The sequence below is a fragment of the Lithobates pipiens genome, unplaced genomic scaffold (genome assembly GCF_037356315.1).
Source record: "Lithobates pipiens isolate NorthernLeopardFrog02 unplaced genomic scaffold, aLitPip1_a1.2 Scaffold_3, whole genome shotgun sequence".
Taxonomy (NCBI): domain Eukaryota; kingdom Metazoa; phylum Chordata; class Amphibia; order Anura; family Ranidae; genus Lithobates; species Lithobates pipiens.
In genome coordinates this window covers 127,064,888-127,082,449 of record NW_027507790.1, presented here as the reverse complement: position 1 = coordinate 127,082,449, position 17,562 = coordinate 127,064,888, and the positions used below count along the sequence as shown (strand labels likewise).

General features: G+C 43.8%; 1 protein-coding gene across 3 annotated transcripts in view; it reads left to right on the top strand.

The window, feature by feature from the left end:
• The window catches only part of YTHDC2 (YTH N6-methyladenosine RNA binding protein C2), a 274,280-nt gene that overhangs the window by 18,365 nt on the left and 238,353 nt on the right, over positions 1-17,562 (top strand). For all 3 annotated transcript variants that reach the window (XM_077462267.1, XM_077462265.1, XM_077462266.1), the window contains 2 exons: positions 13,975-14,142; positions 16,632-16,722. In XM_077462267.1, coding sequence (XP_077318393.1) covers positions 13,980-14,142; positions 16,632-16,722 — 254 coding nt within the window. In that variant the 5' untranslated portion in view covers positions 13,975-13,979. The remainder of the gene's footprint in view (positions 1-13,974; positions 14,143-16,631; positions 16,723-17,562) is intronic.

Genomic DNA, 17,562 nt, shown 5'->3' with positions numbered 1-17,562 from the left:
TCTCCATCCACCAGGTCCTCTTTCACACTTGCTTTGAGATCACTTCTCACATAGAGACAGACCTCGCCACCTTTCCTTTTTACCCTGTCTCTCCGAAAGAGTGCATAGCCAGGAATATTAATAGCCCAGTCATGTGAGGATTGAAGCCAAGTTTCAGCAATACCGATTACATCATAGCTCTCCTCATGCACCACAGCTTCCAACTCACCTATTTTGCTTGGCAGACTTCTGGCATTGGTGTCCAAACACTTTAATGCATTATTACATTTTGCTCTGGTGTTTTTCATATTATTTTTAGTAGTACAAATTGCACTATAGTTTTCAATGGCTGTTTGCAACATTGAACCATAACAACAAAATAAATAAAAAAAATGAAATAAAATAATATAAAAATAAAATGACTAAGACTAAGAAGACTTAAATCAGAAGAACTAGTAGTAATTCAGTTCTCTCTCCCTAAGGTGTCAGCAGCTGCATGTGCGATAAGGGTATATTGTAGCTGCGGGTTACATACATAGTCATACAGTAGACTACACTGTTTTCCGGCCCCCGGTTATGAGCGGAGACATCCTGGAACACAGTCTACAGTCTGGTCTACAGCAGCGGTGCTCAGGCAATCACAGCAAGCAATGTGGACTAGTCTGTTTCTGGAAGTCTCTGCCCATATCTGGAACACAGTGTGGTATAGTGTATAGTACTGGAATACGTAGACAGCCACAGATACAGGACACAGTTTTGCACATGCAGCGGGCTGAAAGCTTAGGGAGAGACATAGTTTGGCCCAACAGCAACAAACTATGTATGATGTGTGTGTACAGTACTAAAACTGGAGATCTCTTAAATTGAAGAAGTGCAAAAAACTGTAGAACTACTACAATGAACAACCAACTAATGGCAGTATGGCACAACTAGACAGCTGGAACATACTGGTAGTCAGTCATACTATGTTGTATGTTCCAATTGTCCAATAGCACAGTCCAATGCCAATTCATTTACTATGTTGAACAACATGGTAAAGGAATTGGTCTATGCTACGGATTTCTAAATCTATTTCAGTAAAAGTGGCAGATTTTGCTTTAAGAACAAAAGTTGCTCCTCTTTCTCACAGGAGAGACGGTTTCTCTTCTCGTCAAGAATGAGATGCTAGACTGAATAGTCTCTCACTCTGTACTGGTGCTTGTGGCAGATAAATATCTGCGTGCAATCTGTGCAAGCAAAGGAAAACGTTGTTTGTTGATGCGCCAGTACGCAAGGGGATTGTCACTTCTGGCGATAGGCTGTTCAGCTAAATAAATGTCCAGCTGTTGGGTAGCTGCACTTGTTGTTGCACTGCTATGGACCAGGGTGCATTCAGTACAGTATGAAACTGTTTCTTCTCACTTTCCTCTGCTACACCTCAAAACTCCTTCACCGGATGCTTCCACCACCTCCATTTGTGCATGTATCATTTCCCGTGCGCGCTGCTTTTTCTCAACATTAAAATAATGCTCTTTAAATCGAGGATCTAGAACTGTTGCAATGCAGTACAGAGGGTTGGACTCGGTGTCTTGAAACCGGTTGGTAACGGCCTCCAGTAGAGTGGTTTTAGCCGTTTTTACGCCATGGTCTGTTTCTATCTCTTTTCCTAGCAGACGCTTCAGTGCGGCAATCAAGGGAATAACTTCAGAAATGGAAGCATTAGTTGAGCTTATTTCTTTTAACTGTTCAAATGGAAATAGAAGAGACAAACTATTTTCAACATCCACTGATGTGCACTCAGTGTTGCCGGCAGCTCGTAATCTGCAATGTATGCAGCTAAAACACGAATTTGTTCAAAAAGACTTTGCAGCATATAGTAGCTGCTGTTCCAACGAGTGGCTACATCTTGCTGCAGTCATTTCGGTGGCATTCCAAACTGTATCTGCAAAGCTTGTAATCTGGAATAAGCAAGCGGAGAATGCTTAAAGTGACCGACAATTTTTCTTCCTTTTGTTAAAATATCAGATATGGTGCGCTGACTCAGCAATCCTTCATTCACAGCCAATTGCAGCGCGTGTGCCATACACTGTATGCTTTTAAGTTCACTGTCCTCCATTGCCTTTGCCATGTTCCGCGCATTATCTCAGACAATCAAATGCACTTTATACTTCTCAATGTGCCAAGTGTCAAGCATGGATTTTAAAGTGTCAGCTATTGCTGCTGCAGTATGTGATCCAACAAACTCACGTGCGTTAAGTAGGATGTTTTGCAATTGAAATTTGTCATCTATCCACTGCGCTGTCAGGCTAAGCATGCTCGTTGGACTGACGTCTGAACTCCAAATGTCGGTAGTAAAACTGATTGCTATGATGTCGGTAGTCATGAGCTCTTGAACGTGTTTTCTAACACTGCAAAACAATTTAGGTAGACAGGTATCTGCAAAGTAGCTTCTGCTTGGTAGTAACGCAGCTCAATATGTTGCATGAGCCTATGGAATCCAATGTCCTCCACAACAGAGAATGGCTGGTCATCTAATGCAATAAATTCCATAATTTTATCTGTTACGGCACGAGCTTTGGGACTGTCACTTGCAAATTTTTTAACCTTTTCAAAGACTATGGCCACAGATGGTGTTGAGCCTGAGTCACGTTTTGGAAGTGGCACTGTTTTCTTGTAATCTGAATGCTGAACTGGATGTTGTGTTTTTAGGTGGTGTATCAAACCTGTTGTTGAAAAATGCCTTGGCACTGTACCCCCTCTTGAAATTTCAGCTGAGCAAAGATTACAGATTGCAAATTTGGGGTCTTTATCAGAAACGTTAAAATATTTCCAAACTGCATACATGGTCCACCTTTGCTGGTAGCGCAGAATAATAGCATAGAATGATCTATAGTGGGAGTGAAATCTGAGGGGGAAAAGAAAAAAAGGACGAAATCAATTTAAAAGCTAAACCCCAGGAGGCAGCTTTAAAAAATAACAAACTATCACTTTTTTTTTTTTTAAACGCTGCAGCTCTTGCCATGCAAGGTAGTTAATGTCTGCACTGCAGTACATCTGACTTGTACCAAAAAGATAATATAATTGAACTGATTAAATTTCATTGGAAATGGAATGGATTGCTTGCATGCAAATTGCAATTGCATGCTGTATTTAATTTTTTTGAGCTATTCTGCAGTATAATATACTATAACTTATGCGCTTTTTGTCATTGCATTTGTAAGCGTAGTATTAACTAAGTTATACATGATTTGTTGAAACATGACAGTACACAATAAAATATATAATATATAGTTATTAAATAGAATATATTATAGATTATATTGCGTACTGTCATGTTTTAAAAAAATCATGTGCTTACTGTCATGTCAGTGTGCTATACTATACCAAAGTGACAAATTCAATGACAACAAGGGCATACATTTTATAGTTTACTAGTACTACAGAATAAATAGCATGCCATTCCATTTCAAAAAGGGTTTTATATAACTTTTTTTTTGCTACAAGTTAGATGTACTGTAGTACAGACAGACATATTTAATACCATACTGCATGGCACAAAGGCGTAAGTAATACATGTTGTTTGACATCTATGACAGTTCCAGTAGTATAGTAAAATAAATTAGTTGGATTGTTTGTCAGTTTAAGGCAATGCATTGCTCACCGGCGAATAGTAGTAATGGTAGCCATTCAGGAGGGACAGTGCCCACTCTTGTACTTGAGTATGCTATGTGCAGCCCTCTATGAAGCCGTCTCTCGGGTCCCAGCAGCGTGTCTCTCGGGTCCCTGCAGCGTCCACGGGGAAGGTGCCAGCGTCTCATAAGCACGAGGAGCGTCCGCGGGGAAGGTGCCAGCGTCTCATAAGCACGAGGAGCGTCCGCGGGGAAGGTGCCAGCATCTCTGCAGGGAACGTACTTATGAGTGCGGCGTCTTATCCGCGAGGAACATGCAAGCCACCCACAGAACGAGTGATGTAATTTCAAGTTTCTCCCACCGCTACTGCGCATGCGCGATTTTCAGCGCCATTATCGGCAAGAATTCTCTTTCGGCAAAATGCCGAAAAGGCCATTTTCGGCCGATATGTTTAGACGGCCGAAATTTCGGTGCATCCCTATTGAAAACGCCTATGCCACTTAGAGCTAAAAACCTGTGTGTGCATGGGGCCATAGAATAACATGGAGAGGCGTTTTTAAGCTACCAAAAAAACTGATGCTGCTAAAAGCGCCCTGTGTGCTAGAGGCCTGCTTTCCATTCATAGGAATGGGAATAATATGAAGTTGGATTGTTGGCTATAAATTGGTCATAGAGGTTGCACTGGGCCACAATTGAATGTAATAAGCCATCTCTGAATATTAAATGGAAAGAAATCTATGCGTGCCAAATTTTTCCAGTTGGGGGGGGGGAATGCTAGCTGCTGCTGAGTTAGGAGCAAGCCATAGAGGGTTTTGAAAGGCATATGGTAAACTGGCATGGGCCCTAATTCTGTGGGGCCTGGCCTTTCTTCCAGATGTACCGTATATACTCGAGTATAGGTCGATCCGAATATAAGCCGAGGCCCCTAATTCACCACAAAAAAACTGGGAAAACTTATTGACTCGTGTATAAGCCGAGGGTGAGACATCCCTGTGTCCATCGCTGTGTCCCGTCCATCGCTGTGTCCCGTCCATCGCTGTGTCCCGTCCATCGCTGTGTCCCGTCCATCGCTGTCTACCTGTGCCAATCTGCAGCCTCTGTGTGCCATGCCGCACCTCTCCTCCTTGTCTGACAGACGGCGGCCATTCCACTGTTCAAAAGCCGCACCTCTCCGTCTGTGATAGGCGGAACACTCAATTTCCCAGCAGTCAGTGTTCCGCCTATCACAGACAGGGAGGCGCGGCTTTTGAATAGTGGAATGGCCGCCGTCTGTCTACCTGATCTCCGTGACTCGAGCATAAGCCGAGGGGGGCACTTTCAGCCTAAAAAAAGGGGCTGAAAATCTCGGCTTATACTCGATTATATACGGTACTCTATTTCTGGTAGAATACAGTACACTACTGTTGGATGCCAGTGCTGTACTTGTGGTAGCCTTCTCCTTGCCAGAACGTTTTAGTTTGGGCGCACCATCCTCCTTCTCTGACTCTGTTATTGTTCCACTGCTTAATACAGACTCTTAATCAGAATCCGAAGCAGAAATCAAAACAGAGAGCTCCCTGTTGCTCTAGTCGGCCGCATTTAGAATTTGGTATGCCTCCTCACTTGGTGATAATGCTGCGCTGATGTGGCTGATCAGACATGCACTGCACAGATGGGATGCCACTGATGGGGTTTCACTGAGGTGGCACTGTGTGATACTGATGACACTGTTGGGTACTGTGTGTCACTGTACACACATAGCACACTCCCCTGTTTTTGCAGGTAAAATAGGTGCATGTATTTTTTCTCAGCAGTCTTCAGAGCATTACTTCCATAATCAGTAGGTCACAGTATGCAGTGTAAGCAGGTAAAAATAAACGTATCGTTTTCTCAAATGTGTCTGCAAAAGTGGAAATGTGATTTAAGGCCTAAAAACTAAAAAAAATGTCCTTGCCTATATACCTAAGAGTGTATTTTGTTTTCTTTGCTGTGATCTTTTTCTAATTCTTCTAATTTTATATTTCTGTCCTACCAGATTATTTTATCTTCAAGATTTACTCAGACATTTTTGCTTCTGTATCTATAAACTCTGGAAATTTATAACACAAAACAGTTTTCTCTTTCGTTGATTGACGGACACAGCTCCTTTAAATCTTGACCTTAGGGTTATCACGCCACCTTCAGGGGAGGACTAGGTAGAATATATAGCACATGTAAAAACAGCAAGACTGCACAGCACCGCCCAGGGGGTGGTCTCTCTGGCTATAACCCCTCACCCTACTTCCTGCAGCTCTGTTTTTATCTTCTGCCTAGTCTAAGAGAAAAGGACCTGGCTCCTTGAGGGGACCATTGGTCCTGGGATTTTTTTCATTTTTTTTTTTTCTAAAATTTTTGATCCTGTGATCTACAATCAACAGTCGGCTGGGTGACATGCTGGATAATATAGATCCTTGTAGTCTGCCCAACCTGGCCATTGAGCATGAGCAGACATTAGCTACGTGCTAAGTTGGCCACGACATAACCCTTATGCTCTAGGGCCGGCTGGTGAGCTATGTACTCCTGGGCACACATATGACCGGGTTACTGCTGTCTGTGTCAGTGTGCCGTGGCCAACGGCCACCCCGTACTGCTCGGGTGATGGGTCTGTGTTGGAATGCGTCCAGCAGTCCCAACAGGAAGGGTAAGTATGGCTCTCCCTGCCTCGGCAGGATAGAGCAGCTGGGCATTCCCTGGGAGGTCGACTCTCCCTATCCCTCATTCCCTCCTCCCCCTGCTGGGGCCGCTGTGTGACTGGGCATGAGGTGCGGTGTATGTACCTAGGCCGGGTGTCCTCTGGGGGGGCTCCGGGCTTTGGTGGGGGGCTGCGCTGGCTGTTGGGGTCCGTTTTTATTTTCTGTCCCTTTTTTCTTCGCTGTAAGGTGTCGGAGTAAGTTTACCTCAGGAGAGGCCGCTGCACGGGCCACGCCCATTTTGCTGAGGCTGTGGCTAGTTTCTTGTAGTCTTATGCAGTGTATGGGCTGTCAGCCATTTTCTAGAAGGTTTGACGGCCATTTTCTTGTAGCCTCAGCGCGTTTTTACCTCTAGTGCTGGGTCTGCGTACCTCAGAACAGAACAGCGCTGTTTTCACTCGGATCACTTTGTGACTGAAACAGGGCAGAGCGGTCAGCGGCAGCACTCGGTCAGGGTGGCGAGTCCCGCGGAGGGGCCCCTCAGTCTGTGAGCAGCTAGGAGGGTGGGATTTGTCTACCTTGCCTTAAGTCCCTAAGTTGTGGCAGGTGAGCGAGGGTCAGTATGGCGTCAGAAGCTGGCGCTTCTTCCCCAGATATCCCTTTTATTGCAACCGGCTCACCTTCAAAGAATGCGGTGTCTATGGATGCTTTGTCGGCGGTCCTGGATACCTTTATTGCCAAGGTGAGAGCGGCGTGCGGGTGAAAGGGGGGTAAAAAAATGCCCCTTGGCCCCCCCCCCCATCTTCTGGTGAGAGCTCTGATTCAGACTCTGGTCCCGTGGTGACTGGCGGCCCCTGTTCTGATGTCAGTGGATGCAGACCAGGTCCGTTCGGACAGTGAGAATTACTCTGTGTCCAGTATAGCGCAGGAAAAGGCACTAGTAGGAGCAATTATCACTGTGGTGCGGGATACCCTGAAGATACAGGATGCAGCAGGAACCTCTGCTGAGATGGCGGTCCGCGTGCCTAAGGTGTTTCCCTGTTTGACTTATTTTGATAAGTTCATCTACAAGGAATGGGAAAGTCTGCAGCTGGCCTTTTCAGTCCCAAGAAGAATGGCAGTGTATTACCCCTTTGAGGAGAGCCTCCTGAAAAAATGGACGTCTCATCCGGTCGTTGACCTCCTCGGGTATCCAGGTTAAATAAAGTAACCATGGTTCTGGTAGAAGGGACTCCTGCCTTCAAGGACCCTGCTAACAGGAGGACTGAGGCAGTGGCCCGGGCCATGTTTACGGTAGTGGGGTCAGCGTTACGACCTGTGCTGGCCACGGGCTTGGTGTTGCAGATGCTTACTGAATGGGCAAAGTTGTTGCACCGTGAATTGGAGAAGCAACAGTCTCCCCCGGTCTGCTTAGAGCTGGCAGATCAGTTGGTGCATGGCCTTAAATATGTCTATGATGCCGCCCTGGATAAGGCCCCCCCTACTCTCTAGAGCATCAGTATCAGCAGTGGTGCTACGACGCCTGATTTGGCTAAAATGCTGGTCTGTGGACCAAGCATCTACTCTTCCAAGGTGACAGGCTATTTGAAGCTTTGCTGGACAAGGATAAGGCAGTGCTACTTCCGCAGCCATCTTTCCTTGTGAAGGTGGTTTCGGCATTCCATCTAAATGAGGACATTGTATTACCATCCCTTTGTCCTAAGCTGACACACCTGAAAAAAGTTGCCTTACACCCGTAAAGCCCGGACAACGTCCAGGGAATGTATCTGTCTGCTATGGCTCCCTTCCTGAAGTCAGACTGTTTTTTTGTTTTGGTGGCTGGTCCGAAAAAGGTCTGGCGATCTTAACGTCGTTCTAGGTGGATCAGACAGATCGTGGTTCATGCCTATGCCTTAAAGGGGCGGGTGTCCCCTTTTCCTGTCACAGCTCATTTCACCAGGGCAATTGGAACCTTCCAATTGGAACGGACTCGGTCATCGGTTCACACTTTCACACACTCTCGGGTGTGGGATCGCCTTCGGGAGTTTGCAGCTCGGTGGACCTCTCTACTGTCCGACCAATGGGTCTGCGAACTGGTTTAATCGGAATACAAGATAGTTTTCTTTGTTGTCCACCAAACAGATTTTTTCCCTTCAACCTACCTCTACTTCTGGCTTGTTGGGAAGCCCTGTCTGGGGCAGTACAGGACAAGCTACTGCGCATGGTGATAGTAGCTGTACCGACGCTGGAAAGGTTTCAGGGATACTACTCCAATCTGTTTATAGTCCCCAAAAAGGAAGGGGTACGTCCGATTCTGGGCTTGAAGGCTCTCCAAAGCTTTGTGAAAGTGAAATGGTTCAGGATGGAAAGAGTTGGCTCCGTGGTCACTGCACTCCATCAGGGGGTCTTCCTGGCATCCCTGGATATCCAGGACACGTACTTACATGTACCCATTTGCCTCGGGCATCAGAGGGAGCTTGCATGAACGTGAGAAGTACCTGCGGGAGGAAGCAGAGACAGCCGCCGAGGGACCCCATTAGAGCAGGTTCGGGGCCACTCTGTGCAAAACGAGCTGCACAGTGGAGGTAAGTATAACATGTTTGTTTAAATTTTTTTTATTTTTTATTTTTATTTTTTTAACTTTACAATCCCTTTTAATTTTCCTCTTTGGAGGATCCTAACAGGGAGGGAGTAGCCTCACAAGTCAGGTGCTTGTGTACTCCCTTACTTAACTCTTTTGTTGCCTGCAGCACAGACTGTTGAGTTATCTTCTTCTAATTAGAACCTCCCCTATCTGGAGATTTTTTTTCCTATTCGTGCATAGCTTATGTATTCTAAATGGGAGCATTTCTATTAAGAAAATGGGGGGGTTCCATCTAGGGCTGAAACAACTAATCGATTAATCGACAACTGATTGATTATGAAATTTGATTACTATTTACATAATCTTTTAATCGGCCAGTAACATAATGAGATTAAAAAAAGTAAAATTAGCCCTTTATAGCACAAAGAGCAAATAATTGCTACTATAAATATTACTTTTACTATTGCGCAGTAAAAAAATTAACCCCTTACAGTAGCAATTATGTGCTCTTTTTGTACTATGAAGTGCTAATTTTTTTATATATATATATATATATATATATATATATATATATATATATATATATATATATATATATATATATATATATATATATATATATATATATATATATATATATATTTTTTTTAACCCCATTATGTTACTAAATGTTTTAGGCCTGGTTCCCACCCATGTGTTTTTTGATGCTTTTTGGAGAAACCCACTACAGTTTAATGTTCACATCTATGCTTTTATTTTTATTTTTTTTTCAGCTGCTGCATATTTGGAAAGGGTCAAGGACCTTTTTCAATGCAAAACTGTGCTTTTTTGGTTTAATATACTTCAATGGAGAAGCTGCAGAAAGCATGTAGTGCCTTTTTGCTGTAATTTGTGTTTTTTAATCTGCCCAACAACAAATTGTCAAATCACAGCAACATCATGTGCGCAAAAATGAACATTCACTGCATAAACTGATCAAAAGCAAACTGCATAGGTGTATACCGAGCCTTATGCTGGCCATAAGGATCATTTTTCAGACGAGAATATTCATGCAAAAAATCTTTGTACATTCGCTGAATGAAACAATGTTTGAAATCTTCACTTTTAACATTCTGTTTTAAAATTAATGTAATTTCTGAATGAAAACCACATACTGTCTGAAAATCTTTGACCAAGAAGTTTTTATATTTCTATATTTTCCCGTCACTGTGGTTGAATATAAACATTGATTTCACCACACGAACAATTAGAAAATCAAACAAAGTTCTTAAATTACTTTTTTTTTTTTTTTTCAAGGAAGACATTGTTTTTGTATGGCCAGTATATAATATTACAGTTCTGTTTGAAATTCTGCAAAACAGTCTTTAACTTTTTCTTTAAATAAAAAAATTTGATCGGAGTCTGATTATATTTACCAGATTCATTTCTTCTGTCTGGGGTAAATATAATTGGTTAATTATATTTGCCCCTGCGTATAGAGATATTTAGGAATGAATTGCTTTTTTTAAACTTTACATATTAACTAAATTATACACCACTTTTTTTTTTTTTTTTTTTTTTTTTAAGGTTATTAACCGATTAATCGAAAGAATAATTGGCCAACTAATCGATAATGAAAATAATCGTTAGTTGCAGCCCTAGTTCCATCAATTGATGCTGCAATCACCTCAGTGAGCAGTGTCTCACATGTCCATTGTATAATGCACTGATGTTAAAGGATCCAGCAAATTAAAGTTTGAACTTCCTTTTAAAGACGAGATGTCTTTTCAGTTCTTGCTGCAATTGGTGTATCTACAAGTCCATTAACCCTTTAACGTCTGCTGCACCATTTTTGGTGGAGCACATTTTGAGTCACGCTAACTCATTGAAAAAATGTGGACTTCAAAGAGTTAAGCAACAGTTTGTGGAGATACCTGAGATTCTGCCTGATCAGCAGGCCTGGCCATGTGCATCATCAGGCCTCTATGGTTCATATCTGTAAGACCGCAACTTGGTCTTTGGTTCATACGTTTACCAGATTTTATCAAATCGATATTAAAGGTCATGAGGATTTTACCTTTTGGGCACAGTATACTGCAGTATGAGTCTTCTGGCCTCCTGTTTGTTCTGCCACCCCCCCCCCCCCCCTTCAGTTGCCATTGCTATGGGACATCCCACATAGTAATTACTATGGCTGTGTGTCCCCTGATGTCAGAAAAGAAAATAGAATTTTTATAAAATCTTACCTGTAAAATCCTTTTATTTGATGTACATCAGGGGACACAGAGGTCCCTCCCTTCTTTGGGATACACTTGTACTGCTTGGGTACAAAATTGAGGACTCCCAGTAATGGGAGGGGTTATATAGGGGAGTACATGCCTTTAGGGGAGTGCAAGTGTCCAACACCTGTCGGTCCGATATAACACATAGTAATTACTATGGCGCTGTGTCCCCTGATGTACATCAAAGAAAAGGCTTTTACAGGTAAGCTGTTTTAAAAATCCTATTTTAACACTTGAGTCTTGCAGTAGGAGATTTTGGTCAAAATGGAGCAAATGTCCATTATACCTGTATTGTCAAATTTGGGTGAGCCAGTTAGTCAGGGATTCCCTTATCTGGTGGCTGAGGTCCGGGAGATCGTTCGTTCCTCTCCATTGGATCATGATCACAACGGATGCCAGCCTGACTGGTTGGGGGGGGGGGGGGGGGGTGGTGGTTTGGGCGTACAGTCAGCCCATGGTCTCTGGTCGTGGGAAGAATCCCAACTGCCCATCAATGTGCTCGAGCTTTGGGCGATCAGACGGTGCCTCTCCACATGGTCAGGTAGGCTATAGGGGCATCCGGTCAGGATCCAGTCGGACAACGCAATGGCATATGTCAACCATCAAGGAGGAACGAGGCGCTCGGCCACAGCACGGGAGGTCACTCACGTCCTCCAGTGGGCAGAGCGGCACGTTCTGCCCCTTACGTCACATACATTCCGGGCATAGAAAAATGGCAGGCAGATTAAGTCATCAGATGTTGGACCCAGGGGAATGGTCGTCACATCCGGATGTTTTCCAGCTCCTTTCCTAAGATGGGGGGCTCACCAGATGTGGACCTCTTAGCCTCTCAGCTCAATCGGAAGGTGCAGATGTTTGTGGCCAGGACATGAGATGCCTGGGTGGACGCATCAGGCGCGTTGGTGGCTCCATAGGGGCATTATCAGCTGATTTCTGCCCCCCCCATGTTCTACCACGTCTGCTGTGCAGGGTGGAGGCCGAGAAGGTTTCATTGATTGCCCTAGATTGACCTTTTCATCCTTGGTACACTGACCTAGTACGACTGGTGGCGGATGTTCCTTTGTGGCTGACAATGCGAGAAGACCTATCGTAAGGTTCGATACTCCATCCTGCTTTACCGTCACTCGTTTTAACGGCATGGCTGTTGAAAACGAGGTACTAAAGGACCGGGGTCTGTCGGACTTGGTAATTTCCACTATGCTGAGGGCATGAAAGTCATCTTCTCAAAAGATTTACCATCGTATGTGGAATGCTTACATCTCCATGTGTGAGGAGATGGGGGTGGCGTCCGCGCACATACTCAGTTTCCAGGATCCTGCTGTTTTTGCAGCAAGGAGTGGATCAGAAACTTTCCTTAAGCACCATCAAGGGACAGAAATCAGCCTTGGCTGTCTTTTTTATTTTTTATTTATTTTTATTTTTTTTCAATGTCCCTTGGCGACTCACTAATTGATGGGTACTTTTCTGCAAGGGTTTCAACATGTAGTCCCTCCGGTTCGACCACCCCTACCTTCATGGGATCTAAATCTGGTCCTATCGGTACTTCAGAAACCACCGTTTGAAAATATTTAGGGAGATTTCCTTGTTAAATCTTTCTCAGAAAGTAGTCTTTCTAGTGGCTATTGCATCTGCGAGGAGGGTTTCTGAGTTGGCGGCCTTGTCATGCAAGTCTCCCTACATGGTCATCCACAAGGATAAGGCGGTGCTATGTCCACAGCCCTCTTTCCTTCTGAAGGTGGTTTTGGCATTTCATCTAAATGAGGACATGGTGTTAGCATCCTTATGTCCTAAGCCGACTCATCTGAAAGAGGTTGCCTTGCATTCCCTGGACGTGGTCTGGGCTCTACGGGGTGTATCAGTCTGCTACGGCTCCCTTCCGGAAGTCAGACTCTGTCTCGGTGGCTGGTCCGAAAAAAGTTCTGGCTGTCTCGTCGTTCACCATTTCTCGGTGGATTAGACACATCGTGGTTCAGGCCTATGCCTTAAAGGGCGGGTGCCCTCTCTTCCTGTCAAGACTCATTCCACCAGTGCAATTGCAACCTCCTGGGCTTTCTGACATCAAGCGTCTGTCTCTCAGGTGTGTAAGGTGGCGACTTGGTCGTCCGTTCACACTTTGACTAAATTCTGCAAAGTTGACGTAATCGCATCTTAGAATGCTTGCTTTGGCCGCAATGTTTTGCTGTGTAAGGTTGCTTTTTACATTTTAAGTTTGTTGTAAACCCATCTTTTGATGCATGACGTTGGCTGCTGGTTTTGATGGCAGGCGCTTAAGATGGCAACTCCTCTGTTGAGGCGTTCCTTTGGTTGTGGGTGAAGTTATGTTTTGCTGTTTCCACCCCTCTGGGTTTTTTATTTATTTTTTTTTTTTTATTTTTTTTTTTTACACTGCTTGGGGACGTTCCTAAGGTCAAGAATTAAAGGAGCTGTGTCCATCAATGAACAAAAAAAAATCAGATTTTTGGACTTCACGTAAAATCCTTTAATCTGAAGTAAATTGACGGACACAGCTCCCACCCCTCCTATTTATGTTTGTACTGCTTTTTGACGAACTGAGCTACAGAAAGCAGGGTTAAGGGTTATAGCCAGAGCCCCCCCCCCCCCCCCCGGGGTGGTGCTGTGCAGTCTTGCTGTTTTTACATGTGTTCAATTTTCTGCCTAGTCCTCTGCTGAAGGTGGCGTGATAACCTTAAGGTCAAGGATTAAAGGAGCTGTGTCCGTCAGTGAACTAAAGAGAAAAGGATTTTTCCACGGAGTACAAAAATAAAAAAAAATTTGATGGATAGCAAGACTGATTCCCATGGATTTTCATCGATTCATGATCAATTTTTTAAAAAAAATATCTTTTCACCTTCCTATTGTTACACAGAATTTCTTTATCATAGTCCTATATTTTTCTTTCTTTATCATTGTGCAGTAAACATGTCAAGACATAACAGCATGTCACCAAGCCCCGGAACACCGCTATACCCAGGTGCTTCTAAGCATGGCAAAGCAAAGGGACTCAAAGACATTCGAATTGATGAAGAAGTGAAAATTGCTGTCAATATTGCACTGGAAAGGTTTCGTTATAGTGATCAGGAAGGTAGGTTAAAAAAAAAAAAACCACAAATTATGTCTTAGTATGGTGAAGTACAAGCTGTTTTGTGTTACCTGCCAAATTGTTATATACAGTGGTGTGAAAAAGTGTTTGCCCCCTTCCTCATTTCCTGTTCCTTTGCATGTTTGTCACACTTAAGTGTTTCGGAACATCAAACCAATTTAAACAATAGTCAAGGACAACACAAGTAAACACAAAATGCAATTTGTAAATGAAGGTGTTTATTATTAAAGGTGAAAAAAATCCAAACCATCATGGCCCTGTGTGAAAAAGTGATTGCCCCCGTTGTTAAAACATACTATAACTGTGGTTGTCCACACCTTAGTTCAATTTCTCTAGCTACACCCAGTCCTGATTATTGCCACACCTGTTCACAATCAAGGCATCACTTAAATAGGAGCTGCTTGACACAGTAAGGTCCACCAGAAGATCCTTAAAAGCTACACATCATGCCGAGACCCAAAGAAATTCAGGAACAATTGAGAAAGAAAGTAATTGAGATCTGTCAGTCTGGAAAGGGTTATAAAGCCATTTCCAAAGCTTTGGGAATCCAGCGAACCACAGTGAGAGCCATTATCCACAAATGGCGAAGACATGGAACAGTGGTGAACCTTCCCAGGAGTGGCCGGCCGCCCAAAATTACCCCAAGAGCACAGCGACGACTCATCCAAGAGGTCACAAAAGACCCCACAACAACGTCCAAGGAACTGCAGGCCTCACTTGCCTCAGTTAAGGTCAGCGTTCATGCCTCCACCATCAGGAAAAGACTGGGCAAAAATGGCCTGCATGGCAGAGTTCCAAGGAGAAAACCACTGCTGAGCAAAAAGAACATCAAAGCTCGTCTCAATTTCTCCACAACACATCTTGATGATCCCCAAGACTTTTGGGACAACATTCTGTGGACCGATGAGACAAAAGTGGAACTCTTTGGAAGGTGTGTGTCCAAGTATATCTGGCGTAGAAGGAACACTGCATTTCATAAAAAGAACATTATACCAACAGTAAAATATGGTGGTGGTAGTGTGATGGTCTGGGGCTGTTTTGCTGCTTCAGGACCTGGAAGACTTGCCGTGATAAAAGGAACTATGAATTCTGCTGTCTACCAAGAGATCCTGAAGGAGAATGTCCGACCATCTGTTCGTGTACTCAAGCTGAAACGAACTTGGGTTCTGCAGCAGGACAATGATCCTAAACACACCAGCAAGTCCACCACCTAATGGCTGAAGAAAAACAAAATGAAGACTTTGGAGTGGCCTAGCCAAAGTCCTGACCTGAATCCTATTGAGATGTTGTGGTATGACCTTAAAAAGGCCGTTCATGCTCGAAAACCCTCTAATGTAACTGAATTAGGACAATTCTGCAAAGATGAGTGGGCCAAAACTCCTCCAGGATGCTGTAAAAGCCTCATTGCACGTTATCGCAAACGCTTGGTTGCAGTTGTTGCTGCTAAGGGTGGCCCAACCAGTTATTAGGTTTAGGGGGCAATCACTTTTTCACACAGGGCCATGATGGTTTGGATTTTTTTTCATCTTTAATAATAAACACCTTAATTTACAAATTGCATTTTGTGTTTACTTGTGTTGTCCTTGACTATTGTTTAAATTGATTTGATGTTCCGAAACACTTAAGTGTGACAAACATGCAAAGGAACAGGAAATGAGGAAGGGGGCAAACACTTTTTTTCACACCACTGTATGTGTGTGTGTGTGTGTGTGTGTGTGTATAATATATATATAAAAACATAGCCAAGCTATACTTGTATAATAAACTGAGTGCACATTCTCTCAGGGTTAATTTGAGGGTATGTACATCTAAATTGGAGGGAGGGTTCAGGAATTACAGCTCTTAAGAATAGCCCCCCCCTCCCCCTATTCAAGAGATCAAAAGTATTTGTACAATTTAATTGCTTTTAAATTGAATGCAGAGAAACCTGCATCCAATTCGAATAAGTGTGATCCCAGCCTCACTGTCCTAGAATATCTTTGCTCCAACTCCCGACTGTCCTGGAAACCCTCAGCTAAATCTTTGAACTGTCCTAGAAACCCTTTGCTCCATCCCTGGCCTGCACTGAAAACCCTTGGCTCCATCTCCGGACTGCCCAGGAAGCACTTGGCTGCAGCTCCAGACTACCCTCCTTTTAAGTCCTGTGCTGTCCTGCCAACCCTTGGCATCAGCTCCGCATTGCCCTGACAACCCCCGTCTTCAAATCTGTAATGTCTTGGTATAGTGTGAAATTGAACATCTATGAAACAGAAGTTTTGCTCGTTGTACTCTTACCTGAACTCCGCTGGCATTCCACCTAATATAGGGGAGAAGATTGGCACAGACCTATGTTTTGTAAGGGTGTTGAATACTGAATTAGTTTATTTGCTCTGCTGCTAGATTTAATTAAAATGTAGTTTAAAACAAATGTTTTAATTAGATTAGATTTCTTCTTTAAACATTTTATTGGTGTTTTCATTATCTTCTTGAAGAAATGGAGTTCCCTTCTTCCTTGACAAGCACCGAGAGAGCTTTTGTCCATCGTCTAGCCCAGTCACTTGGGCTAATATCAAAGAGTAGAGGGTAAGTTATTCTGACAATTTGCCATAGTAAATGGTCATCTCTGCAAAACACTTTTAGACCAAAAATGTACAGATATGTGTTCTTCATCCAGCTGGAACACTCTGCAGTACTACTTTGTTCCTCCATGATCATTTTTGTTCTCCATTATACTTTACTGCCACCATCCTGCATTTTTGGACTCAATGCATCAAGTGTCAAGCACCTTCTGTTAACATTTAGTTCTACAACTGCATATTTCAGCTCTGACAGACTCTGCATACTTACACCCTTTCACACCAGGGCGTTTTGCAGGCGCTATAGTGTTAAAAATAGCGCCTGCAATCCGCCCTAAAGAAGCTGCACCATTGTGTGTAGTGTGAAAGCCCCGAGGGCTTTCACACTACAGCGGTGCGCTGGCAGGACGTCAGAAAAAAGTCCTGCCAGCAGCTTCTTTGGAGCGGTGAAGGAGTGTTTTTTTACCGCTCCTCCACTGGTGCTCCCCATTGAAATCAATGGGGCAGCGCTGTAATACCGCTGGCAATACGCCGCTATTGCGGCATGTTGCCGTCGGTTTTAACCCTTTCGCGGCCGCTAGCAGGGGGTAAAAGCGCCCGCTATCGGCCGAAATGCGCCGCAAATCCGGCGGTAAAACGCTGCTAAAAATAGCAGCGTTTTACCGCCGAAGCAATGGACGGTGTGGTGTGAAAGGGGTCTAAAAGTGTTTGTAAACCTCCTGAAATTAAAAATGAACACAGCTTTCTTTCTATAGTGTGTACTATCCTTAATCTAAAGCACCAAGCGTGATTACTTTATCTCTCTTCCTTCTCTCTCATAATGTAATTAAAAGCCTCAGCTGTGTGT